At 32.9% G+C, this 27,041-nt stretch overlaps 1 protein-coding gene across 1 annotated transcript in view; it reads left to right on the top strand.

Annotated features, from left to right (window-relative positions):
• Positions 1-26,811, top strand: part of LOC139507388 (angiotensin-converting enzyme-like) — a 68,552-nt gene extending 41,741 nt beyond the window's left edge. Inside the window, exons 8-12 of the mRNA XM_071295726.1 lie at positions 12,282-12,380; positions 12,892-13,036; positions 13,514-13,612; positions 14,257-14,379; positions 25,584-26,811. Coding sequence (XP_071151827.1) covers positions 12,282-12,380; positions 12,892-13,036; positions 13,514-13,612; positions 14,257-14,379; positions 25,584-25,866 — 749 coding nt within the window. The 3' untranslated portion in view covers positions 25,867-26,811. The remainder of the gene's footprint in view (positions 1-12,281; positions 12,381-12,891; positions 13,037-13,513; positions 13,613-14,256; positions 14,380-25,583) is intronic.
• The last annotated feature ends 230 nt before the right edge of the window (positions 26,812-27,041 follow it).

Below are 27,041 nucleotides of genomic sequence, written 5' to 3'. Positions count from 1 at the left end.
ATTGGTTTCCTACAGGAGAAAATAAAACCCATTGGATTACAATTGAAAAAACATTTTATTTTAGACCATCATCAACCCTCTAGATTTCAGAATCACAAAACATTTAACAGATTGAAGTTGAACGTTTATAAATAAGGAGCATCCTTTACGCATACTACAAATTTAAGCATTTATATATAGTATTTAGCCCCGTACCATATAAATTTTTAAAAGACATCAGTATTAAATAGATGTCAGATATGGTCAGGAGCTTCTTATTTCTTATGTATCATCTTTCAATTATAGAGTACGCCAACCTTTTACATGTAAAGGTTGGCTATGTCTAAAACGGATAAGTTAATTCAACATTATACATTACATGCAAAATAACTTAAATTTGATTACGGCTTAGCTTTGTTTCTTCTCAAAAACAGTATAAAATATCTACAAAACTTTTTGACTTAATTGTTATTTAAAACATTTCGTAACTCATAAATAGATAACGTATTCACTGACTGAAAGCCTCTCGCTCTAAATTTCATAGTATAAACCTTCCATACACTTTCCAATTTAGCACATGTTAACAACTTGAGTACACAACTTGAGTACTCCTGTAATTAATCTATAGATATGTTAGGCTGACTAGGTGTATCTCATTTACGTAGTTTTATAAATCTACTTCCTAGTATCATTGTAAAATATGTGATTTGTCTGAAGGCCATTGACCCCAGGATGAAAAGATTGTAGCTGCTGGTGTACGTATGTTTATAGATATAGAGCGGTGTTTTACTATACATGTACTTCTTTAAATGGTAATATGGCAAAATAAATTGACCAAAAACAGGCAATAATTAAAAAAATGTTAAAAATCAGAATGTGAATATATATGTTCAAACTCTTTTAGGTCATTTTTTAGTAGCAATAAACAAAAAAAAAATACGTCAATTGGACATGCTTTGATACTATATATGCCCTTGAATGTTTACTTCATAACATTTTTGTTCGCTTTGGGGATTCCGTATATCGTCAGATTATCGGAATTTCAATGGGGACTAACTGTGCACCACTTATTGCGGACATGTATTGCTATGAGTTACAATTTATGACAAAAATAAGCAAAGACCCATCGAAACAACATCTGATAAACAAATTTAATAATACTTTTAGATATTTGGATGATATTTTGGCTCTCAATAATGACGACTTCAGTATGTTTATTAAAGAAATTTATCCTGTTGAACTTACTTTAAATAAAGCTAATACTAACAATGACCACTGCCCTTTCCTTGATCTTGATATCTATATCACTAACGGAAAGCTGAATACTAAAATTTATGATAAAAGAGATGATTTTTCATTTCCTATCGTTAATTATCCATTTTTAGATGGTGACGTTCCCTTGTCACCGTCTTACGGTGTTTATATATCTTAACTTGTACGATTCGCTCGTGTATGTAACAATGTTTTAGATTTTAACGAGAGAAATGTATGTATTACTGAAAAATTATTACACCAGGGTTTTCGATATCACAAACTAGTCAAAACATTTACTAAATTTTATCATCGGTATAAGTGTAAAGCAAAATTATATCCGGGTGAAATTTGATCCGGAGGAAAAATGTCACAGTAGTTGTTGTTATTTTTTTATCCGGAGGAAACTATTTCCCTGGGATATTTTATCCTTTGCCGTGAAATTCTATCTGTGTAGTTAACTTATTGAATAGTTATTAGAAAAAAATTATCCTTTAAAAATACAATGAAATAATAATAGTGTATTTGAAATAAAGCGAAATTGTTAAAAAAAAATATATTATAATGGGAAATAATTTCACAAATTATCCTTGAAAAAATTTCCTGAAATATTCAAGTCAATAACATCCTTTTAAAAAGAAAATTATCATGAAACATTGGGAAGAAAATCAGAAGTAATTTTAAAGATCGTAATTGTGAAAATAATATCATGATTAAATAAGGTTAGTGAAATTTATGTAAAAGTGAGTTGTTTTCAGATCTCAGTACAAATATAAATTTAAAAGTAAGAACAGTAATAGAAGAATTTGATTATGATGATATTTTTAACTATATAAATAGTTTTGTCTGGGGACAGAGATGTAGTTGTTGATTATATGGAAATCAGATAAATCATAGCATAACAATATATTGGAACAATAGCATATTTTACAGCTGGATAGTTTTTACCTGTGAAATGTTATCTGTCTTATTAAATCAAGTTGTAAGTCATCTTTTTATATAAATAAATATATAAAAAAATAAGATTCAAATAAAAATTTCGCTATAAAATAGATTCAGAAATGTATTATATTAATGTCTTTAAAATATAAATTGCTCATAATTACCTCCCTTTGATAAATTATGCAAATTTAGTCTACCTTTGTGAAACATTTTATAATTATAGTCAGGTATATATTGATTGTGAGTAACTTACACAGTAGTTCATCACGTCTCAGTCATTACAGCTGAACGGACGTGCTGGGCCAGCTCTCCTTTACCCGCTATCTTCGATGAGGGTTTACAGTTAGATATCAACGACTTACTACTTAAGATGACAGAAACCAATCCATGCCGTACAGATAGACGTAGTAGTTGGCGTACCTGCGTTAACATGCACTCCAAAACCATTGTATTATGGGGAGTGTTATGCCGATTAACGTCCTAAGGCTGTATCCTAGGCTGTTGGGTGATACGACCTTCATTTCACTGCCTCACGGCTTTGGTCCTGATAACGCTTCCTGTCATCTTTAGAACTACGTCCGAGATCATCTAACAGTACTCCATCATCGAGGCTAGCGGGCTGCCAAGCTGACCAAACTGGCCCTGAAAGCAGCCGTTGTGAAGAAGTAAAATCCAAAATAGTAAACAAACCAAAATCAACTCACCAAAACCAAGATGGCGGCCTCCATTCGGCGTCCTTACTACTTGTTCCTGACCCACGGCAGAAATTATTCAAACGCTCACCAATCGCCTTCGGGCACCGAGCCGACCGTGCGAGGGCTGTATAGCCAGTCAAGGTCGTTAAACACCACCACATATATACACAGTAGTTAATGGGACTCTATTTCACACGGTTCTGTGAAATATAGTACGGCAAATATATATCGGTACATACTATCCGCATAACACAGATAGATTTTCACTCCTCTTGATAAAATCAACCTGTGAAATACCATGACTGGAAAAAAATTACAGGGACAAATTATCCTCAGGATAAAATATCACAGAGGAAGAAATAAACCGTTACATAAGGACATCATTCGTAAATATAGCTCAACAAGCCGACTTCTTATACGTTCAGGTATTTCACATCCAAGTTTTTATGGAAATATTCTTTATAAAGCACAAAGGTGTCAGTATTCACCTCAAAAACTAACAAAACCTTTGAATAGACTTATTAAGAAGGGATATAGTTACGATACTGTTGTCAGGTCATTAAAGATTGCATATTTTGGCGTTAATATTGATTCACTTATGGGGTCTTTGCATCGGAACTAGACACATTTATTCAAAAACCAGTTGTTGGCATGACACGGGTTATGTTCTTCTCATATATGTTAAGATGGTATGATACTAAACCCCTAACGGGAAGGATTGTGCCTGATGTCCATATGATGAAATCATAATCTTTCAGTCAGTTTAATTGAAGTCTGGAGCTGGCATGTCAGTTAACTGCTAGTAGTCTGTTGTTATTTATGTATTATTGTCATTTTGTTTATTTTCTTTGGTTACATCTTCTGACATCAGACTCGGACTTCTCTTGAACTGAATTTTAATGTGCGTATTGTTATGCGTTTACTTTTCTACATTGGCTAGAGGTATAGGGGGAGGGTTGAGATCTCACAAACATGTTTAACCCCGCCACATTTTTGCGCCTGTCCCAAGTCAGGAGCCTCTGGCCTTTGTTAGTCCTGTATTATTTTAATTTTAGTTTCGTGTGTACAATGTGGAAATTAGTATGGCGTTCATTATCACTGAACTAGTATATATTTGTTTAGGGGCCAGCTGAAGGACGCCTCCGGGTGCGGGAATTACTCGCTACATTGAAGACCTGTTGGAACGGGGACCCAATTATTTGTCCCATTGGAACGCATTGAAAATCATAGTAAATACATAGGGTCTTATTCAATAAATAATTTTGATAGCCACCTTGGGACTTCTGGTTCATGTTACGCATTCATTTTGAAGTGTCTAAGTACAATCTCAGTGCCTCATGACCGGCATTCCGTTGCAAAATTTTGTTTTTATTGACAACAGGGTCAGTCTGTCTACTTCCGGGGAAGAATAAAGGCTAGAATTTAGGCAAATTACTCTTTGTACCGACGCCAGATTACATTTAAATCAATCAAAATTTTTACAGAAATTCAAACTAGAAAGCCTACCCTTTCAAATAAATCTACATTCAGTTACAGAACTAGTGAAGTAATAACACTACACAATTTATAACAAAAGTTATATATTTTTTTAAGAACTACATTCGTGGGTACCGGACTGGTTGCCCTAACTGGGATCCTATTCCTGTTGGTGACCTTCTGCTGTTGTTTTTTTCTATGGTCGGGTTGTTGTCTCTTTGGCACATTCCCCATTTCATTCTCCATTCTCAATTTTAATAATTAAACTGCAGTGGAAGCTTTACATACTTGAAATATTTTTCAATTTCACATAAAAACTAAAACTATAATAAATTTTAAAACATATATATATATCGTATTAGGTCTCTAGCGCACTGCGTTACAAATTGATCGTATCAACTATATTAACATTTTCTTTTATTAAGACTAGTGACCTATCAAAGTGAATAAGGCTACAATACTTAGTATCAAGAACCTTCTTCGACTCGTCTGTTCAGAAACAAATGCCAGCAATAACAACCTTTTTGCTTTAAATGTGTTTTAATGAATTTATTTCAATCGTTCATCATCAATTTTTTCGTCTGTTGAAAACTTTCAAATTTTCCTCAACACTGTGTTGTTTAAAAAAAATGGACATAACACACCTCTACGAACCGTGTATTGAAATAAGCACCGCTTACTAACTTAATATGAAATATTAACCAGTCTTCACGCATTTGTTTTTAACATTCATATTCCTAGAAAAGTATAGGAGATTAGTTAACAATAGTATTCAGACAATTCCGACTGGTTAAGGAAATCAGTACAGTCGAGTAAAATATATAGCCATTTCAGACTTTCACTGGGTTGTAGTGGAATAGAATCATAGCGATCATATACTTAAAAATAAAAACAAAGCTTTAAGTACATTGTATACCCTTTGAATCATTTGAAACAAGTGATTGCAATAACCAATGATAAGAAGAACGATACATCACGTGTAATATAAAGCTTTATCCTGTAGGATTTGGTGAAATTTTGTAAAATACTATGGATAGTCTAATATCCTTCACATAATTCACTACGATTTAAATTTTACATGAGCCGCCCAAACCAGATGCAACATTCACATAATATTTTGGTAAGATAAGTTTGCAATATTTTATTGACCTACCGTTAGCAAAATAGTGAACAGAAGTTGCTTTTTTATAGTGCTATTTACCCTAGAAAGTTTTTAACAATAACTATTACCATGCTAATGGCTGGTGTAACTTTTGTGTCAAAATGATACATGAAAGCATGTTTTGAAAGTGTATTATAATAGTATTAATTAATTTTGTGATTTCTTAATTTCTGTGCAATATGTCCAAGGTCTGAAATAATGGCCCGAAGCAACAAAGAGAACCATGAGAGTTTCCGATGTCAACATAACTGCCCGGGGACATATAACAGGGTCATTATGAAAAAAAACATTGCTTAATACATTTATCAACATACTAAACATAGGAAATATTTCATGAACCAACTATAATCAAAAGACTGACTTTAACAACCAATAACGGTGCCATTATTGATTAACCAGTTATAATTACATTTTTTTTTCATCAATATTTGATACCAAATTAATAAGCCCTTGTCATATCGAAAGAACTAGAATTTGAGAACTTATTTTCATATTTGAACGCATTTGTTCATTGTAAAACTGAACGAGAACTATTTTTATGAAAAGTAAACATGAAAAATATTTCTTATATGTTTTTCTTCGACCAATGTGGATAGATTAAATAAGAGTGGTCCGTAAAAACTACCAGCCATCATTAATATTTTGGAAGTACACCACTGATTCATAGTCCAATTGCTTTCTATGTCAAATTCTGCAATTTCAAGCAGGCACAGTTCTTTTTTTAAGTTGAAATAAAGTGACAATAATTGCATGTCAAAGTAACACTTTTCCCCTCTTATAGTTGATGGGCTTCCCTCTGTTTTAGTGTGTAACCCGAATTTGTTTTCTCTCAATCAATTTATCACTTTTGAACAGCGGTATACTACTGTTGTCTTCTTTAATGGTGCTTGTACTGAAAAAAATCAACATACCTTTAGTGGCATATAGGAAAGTATTGGTTCACAGAACTTCGGATGTACCAAAAACAGGTAATTCAGATCTGACAAACAGCCAAAATGTTTTAAATATCATGATTTATTTTTATTAATTACAATTTTAAGTTAACAAGTGTTCTTCAATGATAACCTGTAATTCAGCTCTCATATGATACCAAATTACCCAAACATTCTATAAACAATGGGAGTTACACCCATTCTACCCAACTTGTTTGTGTTAAATATGTATCACTTTCTTGGCCGGGCCCGAATAAGTTGTGCCCGCCTGTATTTTTTTTCATGATAATTGTTTTTTTTTATTTATAATGGTCCCGTATTAAAAAGTAAAAAACCAAAAACAAACTGTACTCCGAGGAAAATTCAAAAAGGAAAGTTCCCAATCAAATGACAAAATGAAAAGTTAAAACTCACCAAACCAATGGATTACAACTGTCACATTCCTGAATTGGCACAGGCAATTTCCCATGTAAAAAATTGTGGACTAAACCTGGTTTCAAAGCTAGCTAAACTCTATCCTGTATAACACTCGCATCAAACTCCTCCACATTGACAACAATGTGTAAACAAAACAAACAGATACAATAGGTAATAATGTCACAAACAGGGGCACAGCAAATCAACATTGTGTTATTATCTTAACCACTATAAAAACAAATAAATATGTAACAAAAAAGCACAAAATGGCATATAGACAAAGCACACCAGCAAAACGGATAAACAAAAATACAGAAATGTTTTTATCATAGACCAATTACACAATGAAGGGATGTAAAAGTACTGCGCCACGTCAAATGGATATCAATAAAAACAGACTAGACAGTAAAAGTAGTATTCATAAAGACAAATGAAAGAATAATAAAACACGTAATTAAGATTAACAGAATCTATACTTCAAGACCGACGTGTATTATTCCAATTTATCTGTGAAGTTGATATTGAATATTTATCAACAAGGACTTGGCACCTTCCTATGAACCTTTTTTTTTAGAAAAAATGACGAACCATTCTTTGACATACCCCTGGTTTATCAACTTTCTGCTCAGACACTGGTGACGTTTTAAAAAGTCTGCGTAAGAGCTGCAAGTTCTTGAATACCAATATGCAGGTGAAGTTGGTCTATAGTGGGGGAAATTGATAATTTCAAAATTAAAATCGTCTTGATTGTCATAGATTCTGCTACTGAGATGACCGTGTAAATAACTTTATGTTTCGCAATACTTGCCATTGATAAAATGCGGTCATGGTGTAATTAGTTACCATTTTCATATGGAAATTATTATTTGCCAACATTTATTTTTACTTTAATCGGTTAAACACGTTTTTTTTTGAATACATTTTTGTTCTTAAATACCCAATTAACATTTGAAAGCTACAGTAACATTAACATGATAAAGGGACACAAAATAAATGAAAATGATTCGTTATCTGGGTTTCCCAATCCAACATCACGGTTTCCAAAACGCAACTGACTAAAATTGTCGTCAATTCATTTCTTTTGGAAACCATGTATAAGGAACATTTCCATGGGAAACTTTAAGGTTTATGGTGCAAAATACCGGAAATAATTTATGCCCAAAAATGAACCTTCTTACTTTTTTGCATTGGAAACTTTTCATGAATACCAGTTGAATATGTATCGTTTCCCAGGGAAATATTGTTGTCTGTTTCTTGTTGAAATCATTTTTTTTCGTAAAATATATATATATATTTCGGGGGGGGGGGGGGGGGGTTATTATATTTTTTTTGTGGATCCAAGATTGTTTGTGTTATCATCTGAAACTAAACTTGTAATGTTAAAATGATTTAGATTAGAATATTGAATCATGTTCAGAAATCTATGTATTTTTCATAACATTGTATATATAAAAGGAACAACTTTTTGGAATTTTGGATCATCAATGCTCTTCAACTTTGTACTTGTTTGGCTTTATAACTATTTTGATATCAGCGTCACTGATGCGTCTTATGAAGACCAAACGCGCGTCTGGTGTACTAAATTATAATCCTGGTACTTTTTTGGTTTCCTTCGCAGAATACGTTAACTTTGAGAAGTATTATATTTCTTTACAACGAAGAAGTAGTTTATTTGTGTATATTTTTTTTTAAGTGTCTATAATCTATATCTAGTTTGTTATAATATTCATTGGTTTTGTATCCCTCTGATATGGTGAATAATTCCGATAGCTTCAGTCAGGGATCGGTTCGATTACTTTCAATGTAATTGATAAAATTACAAATACTTCGTCAATTGTACGAGTACATTAAATTAATGATTACATCATTTCTCAAAGTAGCTGATTAAATTACATTACATTGGCAAGTAATAATTATAACATCTGATTACAATGAATTTAAAAAAAAACCAAACATTTAAATGATGTAAATATGTAAACATTATAACTGCAGAATGTTTTAGAAAAGATTCTATTTAAAAAAATGTTCTTCATAAGGTAATGCCTGTACTAAGTCCGTTGTTATCCATTCATTTGATGTGTTTGAGCTTTAGATTTTCCATTTTGAATTTTCAATGAAATACTGTATTAAGTAATTTAACTTGATATGATATTAAATTATCAGTAGTCAGCACTTTGGTGTTACCATGAATATCAATTTTATGTTCATTTTTATAAATTTCCTGTTACAAAAACTTTGATATTTTCGAAAAAACTAAGGATTTTCTTATCCAAGGAATAGATTACCTTAGCCGTATTTGGCACAACTTTTTGGAATTCTGGGTCCTCAATGCTGTTCAACTTTGTACTTGTTAGGCTTTATAACCATTTGAAATTTGATCTGAGCGTCACTGATGAGTCTTATGTAGACGAAACGCGAGTCTGGCATACATCATATAGTAATATATAAAGTATATTATGGTTGTGTGGCATTCTAAACTAGATTTTATGAATTGTAAATGGTTTTCCGTCTAATCTAAAACAGCTGGGATGTAAAATAGTTATCCCATTCGGACTTGGTGTGTCAGTGTTAGATCACCCTCTGGCCTCCGGCCATCGGGGTGATCTTACACTGACACACCGCGTCCTTGTGGGATAACTATTAAAGATTACTGTGCGGCGTTGGCGGCGTAAAGTATTTGAATCAAGCTATATATTTGAGGCGAAAGGAGACATGGATGTTTCATACTTTTTCTGCAGATGCATTTTTTTACAGTGTCTGTGTGTCATATGTTCATTGTTTTTAACTTTATTTTCATGGTTCAGGGACTGCATAAAAAATATTTGTCCTGTGAATAACTCGCTAGGTAAGAGTAATAAGATAAACTTTATTTAGTGTATTGGATCTTTGCAAGGTTCACATGTCTGTCAAACAGTGTTTAAGTAAATCGTGATTCGACCACATTTCATGGTTGATTGGTCAATGTTTAGTGATTGTAGTTTTGTCTATTTATCAAATACTATTTTTATTAGGTAAATTAACTATAGTTGGTGTATGAAATGACTGCATGATGATTACATTGTCTGACAGAGTTCATTGCACCTTAACCTCGAACTTTGCGGCTCATTGTTCAATGTTCTATTTTTGGAATTAACTCTGTTTGTCAGATACCATAATATTTTAAATAGGTCAAACATTGTTGGCGTTTAGTATGTTTGTAAGGTGTACATGTATGTCTGACAGGGTTCATCTGACTTTAATCTCATGTACATGGATCATTGATAATATTAAGTGTATTTGTATGTGAAACTTGTCGTCAAATCTTTATTTTACAGGCTTTCAAAACAAATTCAATCAGAATAATTATTTGAAAATTGAACAAAAGGAATGTACTCTAAATTAATCATATATCAACCGTATTGACGGTCCTTTCCTAGATTTAGATATTTCAGTATTACACCAGAAACTCTACACATACACAAAGATTAAAGGAATGATTTTTCTTTCCCTACTCTATTGTTTTGCTTTTTTGGACAGTAACGTTCCTTTAGCATCGTCTTGCGGTGGTTATGTATTTCAACTCGTCCGCTATGCTCGTGTCTGTAATGATGTTTATTTTTATTTTAATGAGCCTCATCTATGTATTACTTGTTAATTATTAAGTCTGGGATTTCGTTTATAGTAATCTTTGAATTTTGTTTTTATATGTACGAGTACAGATTTGTTATCAGTAAATTAAAACCATGCTAAATATTACACACATGCACTTTCAAGTTACTTCAGTCAGTCGATGTCTATAGTTTGGCATTGTAAAAAACATGTTTTTCTCTAACTATTAATGACATCTTTGCACTGAATCCATAGGATGTCGGATGTGATCTAATTGATATTTTAGTTTTAGAAACATATTTTTTTCATAAGTTTTCATTGGCTTTGCACTAGCTGCCAGTAACTGCGAATACTATGAGGTCTGTACTTAGTGTTTTGTTTTTGTTTTGGGGATATGTAAGTATCCGTCCACGTCCAGTATGTAGTTAAGCCTTTTTCAACAGATTTTTATAATTTGTTCTATGTTGCACCACCTTCAAAGGTTAGGGGAGATTTGCGCACTTACAAACATGTATAACCCCGCCACATTGTGTCTGTCTAAAATCTGGACACTGTAGTTCAGTGGTTGACTACAACTAGTATCCAATTAACTGTTCTATTGCACAGCGATGCTTGTGATTTTTGTGATTTTACTTTTTACGACAATGTAAGTAATGAAATGACAGTGTCAAAGTTTTTAGACACTGTTGCCGTCTTTACCAACATCAAATATATTTGTACTGCATTGTCGGAGTTGTAGACTACTGTTTCAAAATTCAAAATAATGTTGATTTCGACGACCAGCTTTGTTACCGTTGAGAAAAAATTGACTGAATAAAGCAAAAATTATGTGTGTACATTTTATTCGTACAGTATTTGGCTGATTTCATGATCAAAAATAGCGTTGTAGTTAAGATAGTGACACGAATTACGCATATTGTCAAATACCTGTATCAAATTCATCGTTTGGTATAAGTCGCGTCAAATATTTCTCTGTATTTGTTGCCTATTTGATAATATAATTAAGTTAATCTGGCATATTTTGGTATTAATATTGACTTACTCATAGGGTATATGCATCTGAAATAAACACATTTATTCTAAGACCAGTTGTTGGCATGATTCTATTTATGCTCTTCTCATATAGTATATGATGGTATGAGACTAAACCCCTAATGGTGCTTGATTTTTATATCTTCCCGTCAGTTTAATCGAGATATGGAGCTGGTATGTCAGTGACAGCTAGTAGTTCTTTGTTTATTCATGTATCATTCATGTTTGCTTAGTTTTAGTTTTTTTTAACCTTTCCTGACATCGGACTCGGACTTCTATTAAACTGAGTTTTAATATACGTTTTATTGTGTGTTTGTTTATTCTACATTAGCTAGAGGTATATGGGAAGGGTTGATATCTCACAAAACATATTTAATCTCGCCAAATTTTTTCGCCTGTCCAAAGTTGGGACACTCTGTTATTTTCACTTAACTAGTACACAAGTTTGTTTATGGGCCAGCTGAAGACTGCCTCCGGGTGCGATATTTTCTCACTGTGTTGAAGATCCATTGGTGGCTTTTCGGCAGGTGTCATCTCTTTCGTCGGGATGTTGTCTCTTTGACACATTCCCAATTTCCATTCTCAATTCTATTTATTCACAAAAACGTTATTTAAGCATTACCATTTTTTGATTTGATGGAATCATTTCAATTGAAAAGCACTTGCATTTTGAGATTAAGTATTTCAACTTATAATGTTTGTTCATATATTTGAATCCTTTAGTTCATTAAATAAAACTTCTTTTTTTCGGTTGTAATCGTATATTTTTAATTAAATTGTGACACTTAAATATATAAAATTTCCCAGGGTTCCATGAAGGTATGGCAGATATTGTGAGTTTGTCATTCCAGACCCCCGAGCACATGCACGCCATAGGCTTATTAGATTCGATCCCAAACGATAAAGGTACGTTTATTTTATTTTATTTTATCATGTGATAAAAGTTACCATCAATGAGAATCATTTGATAACAACAAAATCATTAAAACCTGTTATTAGTTGGGTTGTTGAATGCATATTTGCTCCTGTTGGCATTGTTTTGCGGGGAAATCCCCAAAATAAGCAATAATTTCATCGGAAAGAGAAAGTTGAGAAAAAAAGTTCAGGCGTGTTTGAGTGGACTATTCCGCCTTGAAAACGTATAACTGAAAAAATATTTGATACATCATCTGGCTTCATCTGGCTTCAGATTATATTATTTTTATATAATTAGGCTGAAAGTTAATACAATAAGAACTATAGGTCACCATACAATCTTCAATAGTGAACAAAACCCAATACCGCATAGTCGAGCCCCTAAATGACAAATGTAAAACAATTTAAATGAGAGTATACTACTTTTACTTTAGTCCGTTTTCTCCAACTTTTGCTCCTACCTCATAATACAACGCCAAACAATACGTGTATCTGTTTTCAGAGAGTGATATTAATTTTTTGATGCAAATGGCGCTGGAAAAAATTGCGTTCCTGCCCTTTGGATACCTCATTGATCAGTGGAGATGGAGTGTGTTTCGAAGAGAGACAACACCTAATAATTACAATGCAAATTGGTGGAATCTTAGGTATTTTTGTAAATTGACATTTACCAAATTTATTTAATTTATCGTAACGTGTAAAATTTTGATAATTTTCTTGAAACTAATACTTATTCTAATTCCTTGTTACAAAACTAAGATTATAACATGCCTCCCATTTCTCTTATTATCTGTTCATGTTTGGTTGTAAATTGTTTGGCTTTGGATGAAGATAAATCGATAACAGTGCTTTCGACGCATACAATTTATAAAATATTATTTTCAATTTTTAAAACGTTTCAGAGAATTTTAATCTTTATTAATAAACCACAAGCGGATCAAATGTTTCATGTTATTTTCATTTCGAATTAATGTAAAAACAGATGCTTCAATTTACCTAAAACAAAATTAGGCTAGCTTTACATTTAAAATTTAAAACAAATTATTAACTAATATGGATGAATATAAATCATAACGGATTATTTTGACATAAACTGTATATGTTTATATTTTTGTATGTACAAGGTGTGGCTATCAAGGTATTTCACCTCCAGTTCAGCGGACAGAACAAGATTTTGACCCTGGTGCAAAATACCATATACCTGGAAACACACCTTATATCAGGTAATCTGATAGCATTTCAACAGTATCGTCATTGTTTGTTATCATAACAGATTAAACGTGCTTGTGAATTATTTCAATTGCCCGTAAATACATTATTGAATACGCTTACCAAATGTCTTATGACTGCTTGTCGAAAAAAATGAGTTCTGTGATCTGTGTATGTCGTATACTAATACTATATAGATTAAAACATAGTTTGCAAAACAAACATTTGCTTAAGGATATACAAAAGATTAAACACTATTACCCCACTATTACCACAATGTGTCGTACATTTTCCGTTTTATATATAACATTCAAAAATATCCCGAGTGTATCATCAGCTCAGTAGTCAGTACTTCGGTACTGACATGATTTATAACAATCCTTTCTAAAACTGTCAGTTCATAGATTTTAAAGTTACAAAGAAACTAAGGTTTCAAGGCCAATTTCGGCTTAGATGAATCGGGCTATTTTATTGGGTTATATAATTTTGTCATGTAGCTATTCATGTTTCGGTTCTTATAAACCCTTGGCTTTTAAACATTCGGCTTTGAGCTTTCATGATGAAAGTAAATCCAGAAAAACGCTTCGAACGCATTTAAGTTATCTAACGAGTTATTTTCATTTTTGTACATGATTATGATGATACATTTATTGTTTAGGTATTTCGTCAGTTTTGTGGTACAATTTCAATGGCATAAAGCATTATGTGATGAAATAGGCTATAAAGGTCAACTTCATAGATGTGATATATACAAGAATAAAACAGCTGGAGCAAAATTGAGGTAAGTTATAGATATTTCATGTCTTTTTGATAGTTTTGTCGGTGGTTCGTCAACTTATACCATAACTTTTGTTGAAAGCCTCAGACTTAACCTGACGAGACAAGGTCGAGTGAGGTTGCCTGTAGGTTTCAACAAAAACAAAAAGTTGTGTGACAGATAATATTAAACTAAAATTACTAAAATAGCACTCTGGTTTTCCGAATGCCTTAACAAGAATATTATGTGGCACATCTACCATAATAATATGTTAATGCAACATCATGGTCAAGTAGATTTGGAATAGAATTGGTCATAATACATATTTATCTTTCAGTTTCTATTATGCAATTTAATTGGTACGTGTAGCTGTACTAAACAAGCAATATATATATATAGGTTCTGTAATTAAAACACTTACATTTCAATTACAAATGTAAGAAGTCCAAATTTCGAAAATATTTTAATCAAAATAAAGAAATAAATTGTGAATTTGTAACTGCAACATGTAGATATTTTTAATAGAAAATAGTGTATTTTGAAGGAGTGTCCTACTTTTCACAGCACAAAGAACATTTTTAGTGTCTTGTATATATTTTTTTGTATACCTTCATTGTTAATGCACAATGCAGTTGAAGCAACCAAGTCAAGAAAACCAAAATTTCTGCAGAGAAACACTTGAAATTCTTGAACTTTTGATTAATCGATTTACTTACTTTGTAATTATCTATGCATATTTGACATCTTTTATTTCTTTTAATGTTCGTCATAACATTACAAATAACAAGAAAAAAACCGATAGAGTTTTTCTCATTCTGGCAATTAAAATTCAGGTTGAAATAATAGTATTTGAGCTTCTTATATGCATGAATCCCATGTGCATTATTACCTTTAAATAGTTTGTATCATTCAGAGTTATGTTATGTCAACCTAGTAATGATAGCAACAAACAATGTTTATGCCCCAGAGCAAATTGACTTTCCTTCCGTCGTTCTTTCCGTCCGTCCTTCCGTCCTTTAGTTTGAAAATCTAGTTTTGAGCGAGGGCATGTCGAATACACAGACTCATTCTTCTTTAATTTTTAGCTCACCTGGCCCGAAGGGCCTTTCTCACCACTTGGCGTCCGTCGTCCGTCGTCGTCGTCCGTCGTCGTCGTCCGTCGTCGTCGTCGTTAACAATTTACATTTTGAACTTCTTCTAGAGAACCACTGAATGGAATGGAACCAAACATGGCATGAATGTTCCTTATGAGGTGCTGACCAAGTGTTGTTACTTTGTAGCCGATCCATCATCCAAGATGGCCGCCAGCGGGGGACTTAGTTTAACATAGGACCCTATGGGAAATGCATACAAATGACTTCTTTTAGAGAACCACTGAATGGAATGAAACCAAACATGGCATGAATGTTCCTTATGAGGTACTGACCAAGTGTTGTTACTTTGTTGCCGATCCATCATCCAAGATGGCTGCTAGCCGGGGACTTAGTTTAACATAGGACCCTATGGGAAATGCATACAAATGACTTCTTTTAGAGAACCACTGAATTGAATGAAACCAAACATGGCATGAATGTTCCTTATGAGTTGCTGACCAAGTGTTGTTACTTTGTTGCCAATCCATCATCCAAGATGGCCGCCAGCCGGGAACTTAGTTTAACATAGGACCCTATTGGAAATGCATACAAATGACTTCTTTTAGAGAACCACTGAATGGAATAAAACCAAACATAGCATGAATGTTCCTTATGGGGTGCTGACCAAGTGTTGTTACTTTGTAGCCGATCCATCATCCAAGATGGCCGCCAGCGGGGGACTTAGTTTAACATAGGACCCTATGGGAAATGCATACAAATGACTTCTTCTAGAGAACCACTAAATGGAATGAAACCAAACATAGCATGAATGTTCCTTATGGAGTGCTGACCAAGTGTTGTTACTTTGTAGCCGATCCATCATCCAAGATGGCCGCCAGCGGGGGACTTAGTTTAACATAGGACCCTATGGGAAATGCATACAAATGACTTCTTCTAGAGAACCACTGAATGGAATGGAACCAAACATGGCATGAATGTTCCTTATGAGGTGCTGACCAAGTGTTGTTACTTTGTAGCCGATCCATCATCCAAGATGGCCGCCAGCGGGGGACTTAGTTTAACATAGGACCCTACGGGAAATGCATACAAATGACTTCTTTTAGAGAACCACTGAATGGAATGAAACCAAACATGGCATGAATGTTCCTTATGAGGTACTGACCAAGTGTTGTTACTTTGTTGCCGATCCATCATCCAAGATGGCTGCTAGCCGGGGACTTAGTTTAACATAGGACCCTATGGGAAATGCATACAAATGACTTCTTTTAGAGAACCACTGAATTGAATGAAACCAAACATGGCATGAATGTTCCTTATGAGTTGCTGACCAAGTGTTGTTACTTTGTTGCCGATCCATCATCCAAGATGGCCGCCAGCCGGGAACTTAGTTTAACATAGGACCCTATTGGAAATGCATACAAATGACTTCTTTTAGAGAACCACTGAATGGAATAAAACCAAACATAGCATGAATGTTCCTTATGGGGTGCTGACCAAGTGTTGTTACTTTGTAGCCGATCCATCATCCAAGATGGCCGCCAGCGGGGGACTTAGTTTAACATAGGACCCTACGGGAAATGCATACAAATGACTTCTTTTAGAGAACCACTGAATGGAATGAAACCAAACATGGCATGAATGTTCCTTATGAGGTACTGACCAAGTGTTGTTACTTTGTTGCCGATCCATCATCCAAGATGGCTGCTAGCCGGGGACTTAGTTTAACATAGGACCCTATGGGAAATGCATACAAATGACTTCTTTTAGAGAACCACTGAATTGAATGAAACCAAACATGGCATGAATGTTCCTTATGAGTTGCTGACCAAGTGTTGTTACTTTGTTGCCGATCCATCATCCAAGATGGCCGCCAGCCGGGAACTTAGTTTAACATAGGACCCTATTGGAAATGCATACAAATGACTTCTTTTAGAGAACCACTGAATGGAATAAAACCAAACATAGCATGAATGTTCCTTATGGGGTGCTGACCAAGTGTTGTTACTTTGTAGCCGATCCATCATCCAAGATGGCCGCCAGCGGGGGACTTAGTTTAACATAGGACCCTATGGGAAATGCATACAAATGACTTCTTCTAGAGAACCACTAAATGGAATGAAACCAAACATAGCATGAATGTTCCTTATGGAGTGCTGACCAAGTGTTGTTACTTTGTAGCCGATCCATCATCCAAGATGGCCGCCAGCGGGGGACTTAGTTTAACATAGGACCCTATGGGAAATGCATACAAATGACTTCTTCTAGAGAACCACTAAATGGAATGAAACCAAACATAGCATGAATGTTACTTATGGAGTGCTGACCAAGTGTTGTTACTTTGTAGCCAATCCATCATCCAAGATGGCCGCCAGCGGGGGACTTAGTTTAACATAGGACCCTATGGGAAATGCATACAAATGACTTCTTTTAGAGAACCACTGAATGGAATGAAATCAAACATGGCATGAATGTTCCTAATGTGGTGCTGACCAAGTGTTGTTACTTTGTAGCCGATCCATTATCCAAGATGGACGCCAGCGGGGGACTTAGTTTAACATAGGACCCTATGGGAAATGCATACAAATGACTTCTTTTAGAGAACAACTGAATGGAATGAAACCAAACATTGCATGAATGTTCCTTATGCCGTGCTGACCATGTTTTGTTACTTTGTAGCCCATCCATCATCCAAGATGGCCGCCAGCATGGGACTTAGTTTAACATAGGACCCTATGGGAAATGCATACAAATGACTTCTTTTAGAGAACCACTGAATGGAATGAAATCAAACATGGCATGAATGTTCCTAATGTGGTGCTGACCAAGTGTTGTTACTTTGTAGCCGATCCATTATCCAAGATGGCCGCCAGCAGGGACTTAGTTTAACATAGGACCCTATTGGAAATGCATACAAATGACTTCTTTTAGAGAACCACTGAATGGAATAAAACTAAACATTGCATGAATGTTCCTTATGAGGTACTGACCAAGTGTTGTTACTTTGTAGCAGATCCATCATCCAAGATGGCCGCCAGCAGGGGACTTAGTTTAACATAGGACCCCATGGGAAATGCATACAAATGACTTCTTTTAGAGAACCACTGAATGGAATAAAACCAAACATGGCATGAATGTTCCTTATGAGGTGCTGACCAAGTGTTGTTACTTTGTAGCCGATCCGCCATCCAAGATGGCCGCCAGTGGGGGACTTTTGAATGAAATTAAACATGTTCCTTTCCTTATCAATGAGGTTGTGTTGTCACTTTTAGCCAAATTTTATATTTTTTCATATGATTTCAAAAACCCAAGTAGAATCAGGGGAGCGATACAGGCTCTTGAGAGCCTCTAGTTTTAGTGTAGAATAGCTTAATAAAGGCAACAGTAGCATACCGCTGTTCGAAATTAATAAATCGATCGAGTTAAAAATGTATCTGTTTGGCAACTGTATGAGCTGTTCTGAGTGGCTGCTTAGTAAGCAAGAATTGGGATTGCAGTAATTTCATGACGCCCAAAAACTTTTTTAGCACTAAATGGAATATATCATTTTGTGTTATGAAGATAAAAATTTGAATCACAAATAAATGTTTTGCTTATTTCAACCTATTAATGATAGTTACAAACAATGTCTATGCCCCACAGCAAATTGACTTTCCTTCCGTAGTCTTTCATAATTTCATACATAATTCCATTATTTAGAGGCCAGAATATGCGAAAATGTTGACGTCCTGTAAAATTAGAAATTTACGTCCTTGGCCATTCACTTTTTAGATACTATCTTAAAATCGTGTTTCCTGCCAAAAAAACCTATAAAAAATTTGGCCTTACTGTTTTAACTTTTTATGCATTGCGGTTGCGACTTTATTAATTGTTCTGGTAAGAAAATAAACTGTTGGCAATGCTTGACGACCGCTGCTTATTTTCATACTTGTCGGATTTTCTTCAAACACTTGTCAAAACCAAGAAGATCAAAGGTGCCACATAATTTAATTTCACATTAAGTCATATTGATGATGTTCTTTCCATAACCAATCCAAACTCTTTTGATTGGGTTCCATTAATTTATCACTCAGTACTAGAAAATAAAGAAACAAGAGACACTGCTTCCTGTCTCTTTTTAAACATAATTTCAACAGTCAGTACCATAATCTAGACAAATGAGACGGTCTTCATTATAAATTTCCTCCACCTTAGCAACAATTTACCATCTTCACCTGTAGATGGGATATATATTTCCCAAATCATTCGGTATTCAAGAGCTTGCAGCTGCTACTCAGACTTTGTATCTTTTATGTCTGTTTGTTTTACAAACACATTGCTGTCAATATAATGGAATTCTATGCGACTTTCATACAAGTGAGATATTTAGCTAGCTATAAAACCACAATGTTTAACACCCATTTTCTACATAAGAAAATGCCTGTATCAAGTCTGGAATATGAAAGTTGTTTTCCATTCGTTTGATGTGTTATGATTTATCGCCATTTGATAAAGGGCTTGCCATTTTAAAATGGCTTTCCGTTTTGAATTTTCTATGGAGTTCTGTATTTTTGTTAGTATTATATCTATTTTTATATATTTTGATATAAGCGTCACTGATGAGTCTTATGTAGACGAAACGCGCGTCTGGCGTACTAAATTATAATTCTGGTACCTTTGATAACCATTTATAGATTCCAAGTTGCAAAAAATAGCAAAAAACATGTATCAGGCCTTTGTAATGGCAGTTATTAAGGGCATAAATTCATTTTTTTGTCATAATAATTGCTGTTAGATCAGAGAAATTATACAAAAATGTACATTCACCGTCGTCACGAGCAAGGAAGACTTAGTGAACACAAATACGAAATTTAATTTAACTTCATTATTTACAGTGAGTTGCTTATAGGTGTTACTGTAAAAGTTTACCTATAGCTCAACCTGTTTTTAAAATTGACAACACAATAGGGACATTTAAATTGACCAGTTGGTATTGTTAGATTTAAATCTACCTTGATGCTACCTGTAAAGATTTTTATTCACCTAACCCAAATTTTCAGCATGCTTTTTTCCTGAACTTTTTCTAACCTAGGATTATTCTATTAAAAAATTGATAGGGAAGAAAATAGTTTTGGTTTTCATTGTTTTAAATCCCTGATATATATAATTTATCTATTTTTTACCTAAAATTCTAAATCAGTAAAAGATTAAATTAAACATGTATTACTATGTTTGAAAATTAAACTGTTTTTACACACTAAATGCTTCTTTAAAATTCTAACCCTTATATATAGTATTGTCCAGCTGCCAGTGAAACAATAAATAGCTGTTCAGGTGTTTACAGTTTAAATTTTCAGATGGATATGTTGTTCATTTATTCACATGTCCCTTCAAGATTCTCATTTTGGATTATTATTTGCAATGTTTGAAATCTTTTGGTGTCATTGTGCATACAATATTGGATTTATTTTATTTGAATTCACTTCATAGATTTTTATAGCAATTTTGCTTCTTAAAATGTGATGTGGTTTTTTCAAGATTTTAATGTCATGAAGGACATCAAGGAGGAAATAATTCATTCAAACTGTTTTGTGGGGCTTACATATGATGTTGTACATGTAAAATTCGAAAATAAGTTTGGAGTATACCTTGCTGTGTTTTTTCTTTGAAATCTATTATAATATTAGTGGGACTTTTGTGCATAAAATGCTGTGTTTGCTCAAGGAAATTCAAATTTTCATACGATGGGATTTAGTTATGTTAAAGATTAAAAAATTTCAAAACTGGAATTCAAGTAGGAGATATAGTGTGAGTTCATTCAACATGTTTCTGTGGCTTTAAATGTGATTTTAAAAACATTCATTATTAATTTGGGATCAATTACAAACTTAAGATGATTTACCATTTAAATGGGATCTTGGAAATGAAATAAAATGTTGAATTAATGCAGTGGATATAGTCTAATCTAGTGATAAAGTGAAAAATGAAAGTAAAATATTCTAAAATATTCCTAACGTGGGGAAATGTTTTAAGTGAATGTGAAATTGGAAATAGTCATTATAAAATTCTGGATCAAATATTGTTTGATTTGGAAATTTATAATAGGAAATGAAATAAAATGTTTACTGTGGATATAGAAAAATCAAGTGATATATAGTAAAAATATAAATAAAATATTACAAAATATTTGTAAAGTGAGGATAACTTTTTGGAATATAGTAATGGAAATGATAAAAAAATTTACAAGATTCTGAATTATGTATAGATTCTGCACCTGTTAAATTAGGATGTATATCATGGGAAGTTAATCAGAATTTATACTATGGATTTAGAAAAAAATCTAGTGAAGTAGTGAAAAATGAATAAAATTGGGAATTATTTAAAAACTTTGGAATTCTGGATGAGATGTCAAATATCAGTGTAAAAAAATAAATGAAATTGTTTATTCAAATATGATTTTGATGTTTCATAAAGTGAGTGAAATATTACGACTGGATTATTTAGGGTATTAAACACTGCTAGTAGTGGCTATGCAAACATTACGATGAAATGTAGTGCATTTTAGGCCATGCAATTTTAAATAAACTGCAAGAAAATAACATATATGATATAGTCATTCTTGTTTGGCTTGATAACTCCTAATATTTTGAATGACAGTAAAATAAAAATCTCTCAATAGAATAATCCTTGGTAAGAAAAAGTTCATGAAAAAAGCATGCTGAAACTTTGGGTTAGGTGAATAAATTTTTTTACAGGTAGCATCAAGGTAGATTTAAATCTAACAATACCAACTGGTCAATTTAAATGTCCCTATTGTATTGTCAATTTTAAAAACAGGTTGAGCTATAGGTAAACTTTTACAGTAACACCTATAAGCAACTCACTGTAAATCGAATTCTATTCATTAGCCGACTACAACATTTTGCTGAAGATTTTTGAAAATCTACAATTTAAAAGACAGAGCTATTTGAAATTCCTGGCAATTTTTTGTTATAGACTGAAATGCCATTGCTAAATAGATAAATAATTAGTCTAAATTTGAAAATAATAAGTTTAATATAATAAATAAATAATTGATCAAAATTTGAAAATAGTAAGCTTCAAGCAAAATTTCCAATTCTTTATAATAAGTAAAATATAACAAAAAGAACGTCAAGGTTTGCATCAAAACAAATTTGCTCTTTGCTCGGGTTGTTGTCTGTTTGACATATTCCCCATTTTCATTCTCATTTTTGTTCATTCATATTTTATAAACACAATGATTCATATTCTTGAAAAGGCCTCTTTGATTTTATATGAAAAAAAAAAAGTAAAATCACAAAAATACTGAACTTAGAGGAAGATCAATTGGGAAAGTCCATAATCACATGGCAAAATCAAACAAAACGCATCAAAAACGAATGGACAAGAACTGTCATATTCCTGACTTGGTACAGGCATTTTCAAATGTAGAAAATGGTGGATTAAACCTGGTTCTATAGCGCTAACCCTCTCACTTTAATGACAGTCTCATCAATTTCCGATATTTTTACATTGATGCGTTAAATAAACAGACACAATAAATAAAATAGTCAAAATATGGGTACATCAGTCATCATCGTTTAACAATTTTAAAAGGAACAATTTAACAGAACACAAAAACATCTACTATCTACGAACACATTTATTGATTTGAGTGTCTGACGTCAGAAAATTTTATATGTCACATAAATTTGTCGTTCAATGTGCGTACAAACAATTTTTAAATTTTCATGGGAATGTTAGCATACAGGGTTAAAAAATCAAAAGTATGTAAGAATAAATTTAAGAAATTGACCGAGATTTAAACTAGTCCAAAAGTTATATATAGAATTTATAAGAATCCAAATATAGTTAATTCCACTACGCGATTGAATGATTTTGACGTTTGTGGTTCAAAGTATATTGTAATTCATAATAGAAATATATCATAATGACATATAATAGAACAATATCATATTGACTGGATCTTTTAAAGTACAGAGTCACGTTATAAGAACAAAAGAAATACAAAAAGTCGCAAATACAAAACAAACCACAAAAAAATGAAAGCCAATACAAACACATTGACGAGATGTATAAGTACCGAGCCACGTGAAACGGATATCACATGAAACCATTCAACAGTAAAAGTAATATTAATAATAGAACAAAGACAAATGAAAGAACTATAAAACACGTTGTTAAGATGATAAACAACATCAGTACGCAGAATCTATACATCAAGACCATCGTGTATTATTTGAGAAGTTGATACGGAATATTTATCAACAAGGTCTTGGTACCTTCCGATGAACTTTTTTAGAAAAAGAACGAGACGTTCTTTGACATACCCCTGTTTCATCAACTAACTACTCAGACACTGATGACGTTTTACAAAGTCTGAGTAGGAGCTGCAAGCTCTTGAATATCGAATAAGTTGGGAAATATATATCCCGTATGCAGGTGAAGTTGGTATATTGCTACTAAGGTGGGGGAAATTTATAATTTCAAAATTAAAATCGTCTCTTTTGTCATAGATTCTGGTACTGAGATGACTGTGTAAGTCAGATTCGAGATATAAGTCTAAAAATGAGGCGGAGGAAGCCGTGTCTGTTGTTTCTTTAATCTCTAGTTCTGGGGGATATATTAATGGAACCCAATCAGAAAAGTTCGGATTGTTTATGGAAAGAACATCATCAATATATCTGAAAGTGAAATTAAATAATCTGGCTTCTTTGATTCTCTTGTTTTTTACAAGTGTCTGGAGGAACTCCGATTCATATGAAAATAAGAAGAGGTCGGCAAGAAGAGGCGCACAGTTTGTTTCCATAGGAATGCCGACAATTTGTTGGAAAAGTCTACCTCCAAACTCAACAAATATGTTGTCGATAAGAACCTCCAGCATACTGACCACTTGTTCTTCTGTGTAGCATATTTTACCTTTTTGTTTGTCACTATTTACGAAATATGCCTTATCAAATACCAAAGTAATAAATTTATAGCGTATGCTACCATTTTTATGTTGAAAGGCATTGTGGATTATTTCTTTTAGGCGATTTTTCAATTTCACATGGGGAATGGTGGTATACAGGGTTGAAAAATCAAAAGTTTTGATGGAACTAATTTCAGAAAAAGACCGAGATTTAAAATTGTCTAGAAGTTCTTTAGAATTTTTAAGAATCCACATATGGTTAATACCACTACGCGAGTAAACAGTTTCACAGTATTTCTGATGAAAATGCAAGGTTTGAAGGTGTGTGGAAAACTGATTCAAAACAGATGCAGGGTTTATAAATAGTGGTATATGTAGAGAGTATTTTTTCACGGGCAGTTGATCTGAGATATGTAAATTAGAAGCGTGGACCCCTCTGCCAGTTGAACTTGACTGCTTAGAGTTAAAATGTTCCAGGTGATTTAAAAAAAAAAACAATTATTCATTAAAAAAAAAATACTATCTCACGCAGCTATTGGATTATATATTCATTCGGGTATATAAAGTCCGTACAGTTGTTGTTATAAATTACTTATAAATATGTTTTTGAATATCCACTCAAAGAAATAATCCGCAGCGATTCACCTTATCACTGTTTAGTCCATTCCAGAAAAAAAACCCAGTTAATTAGACAACTTCCAGTTAGAGTCAAGTGCTACACAAATAAAGGTCACCGGTAATGTGCCGAGCGAAGGAAAAGTTTAGAAAGTGAATATTGTGAGATTTTGATGCTTGAAACAAAAAATAAGGCAACAGAAATACTTTGTTTTAATTGTCTCGGATTGTTTAAACATGTCTCTATGAAATTTTATATGCACAATACATTGTTTGAACAGTGCCACAAAAAGCTTGAACTGGATCATCATGAAACAGTTACATGCAACTCCAGAACTTTCGGATAGGAGTAAATAGCTTTTATGTGTATGTTTATGTCTTGTGCATATAAATAAAGAAAGAAAGAAAGAAAACAAACAAATTATTACTTGTTTAACCTGCTGTAATTTAAAATATAAGTAGAGCGCACAGGATTATGGATGCTGCAAGCCTACTTGATTTTATAATTTTCGTTTTCGCAATGATTAGCTTTTTTTTAATATAATTTTTAACCAAAATTGATTTTTTATTTCCATATAGCTTAAAACGCCCGTTCTTATTATATTATATAGGAACATGTTAGCATTAGGATCGTCCAAACAATGGCAGGATGCAATGCAAGTAATGACAGGTGGTAGAAACATGAGCGCTCTGCCGATTATTCAATATTTCACACCTCTTATTGATTGGCTGAAGGAACAGAATAAAGAAGAAAACATTGGATGGTCTGCACAATGTCCTTCCAATATTCCATCACCAGATCAAACAAACAACCAAGCTCGTCTTTCTGTTTCGACAGAAACTGTGTGTTTAATAATTGTTACTTTAACAAACTTTTTGTTGATGAGTATGTAAAGATGCGTCAAGGAGGCTCGAGTGTACAAAATTTTCAGCAAAATTTTAAGCAATTTTTTTGGTTACAAATTATGTTTAGCACACTATTAGTTGTTACTCTATGATATGCTCCACAAAAATCAACCAAAACAAATCATTTTTTTACCAAGATGACTTTCAAAATGTTTATATTATTGAAAAAGCTCCAAGTTATCTGCCTTAGATGTAAAATTGGCATTTTGGGGGCATTAAATTGAAATATTTTTTTTTAACTCATCTGTGACCTATATTTTTAATACTTTTTCAAATATGCTGTAAATAAAATAAAAAATCGTAAAATTTAAGCGATTTCTGTAATTTGGTTCTTTTTTTATTTCGATATTACCTCTATTTCTTCTATTAAATCAACAGGAAAAAATACCTGAACAAAAATGCATGCTTCTTTTGAAGGAAGGTTGTGAGCTTAAATGATCGGTGACCCCATTTTTTTATTTCATTTTTCTATAAAGTATATAGGTAAAGTTCATTTATAGAAAAAAAATAGCGAAATCCAATATTTGAAAAAAATATATTTACACCCGCGAGCCCCTTAACATCTTATCAATCACAATTCTGTTTATTGATATAATGACTCAGATATGTGAACAGTAGTTTATTACTCAATCTAACATTTATGGCAATGTAATCAGTATAATTTTCAAAAATCTTAGATAATTGTAAATATTGATACAACTAGAATTCGGCAAATTATATAGTTATATTTATCATAAAATAATTCAATGCTTAAGGAAAATTTCTATTGTAATTTAGCCAATCATTTTCTATATTTACTAGGCAATAGCTTTGTTACAAACATAACCCTTGATTGCCTTTGTTTAATGAATGTAATTAGATATTAGTACATCAATATATGTTCCTATACTGTAATAGCAATATACAAATTGATTAAATAATGACTACTTCCCATTGCTATAGTATATGTGTATCTTGCAGAGTTTAAAAAAATACCCTAAAGTTGTTATAGTGTTGAACTGTCAGAATCAGTTCTAAGGTAGAACTGTCCAAATTTGTGGTTTATTATACATTAATATAAATAAAAACCAACGAGGATGAATATACATAGAGATAATCAATAATTAAATAAACAAAATAAAAAAAAACGTTAAGAACGAAAGGTTTAGGCCTAAGATGGGTTT

The sequence above is a fragment of the Mytilus edulis genome, unplaced genomic scaffold (assembly GCF_963676685.1).
Source record: "Mytilus edulis unplaced genomic scaffold, xbMytEdul2.2 SCAFFOLD_108, whole genome shotgun sequence".
Taxonomy (NCBI): Eukaryota; Metazoa; Mollusca; class Bivalvia; order Mytilida; family Mytilidae; genus Mytilus; species Mytilus edulis.
Note: the sequence above shows the minus strand (reverse complement) of the source record. Positions and strands in the feature narration are given on the sequence as shown.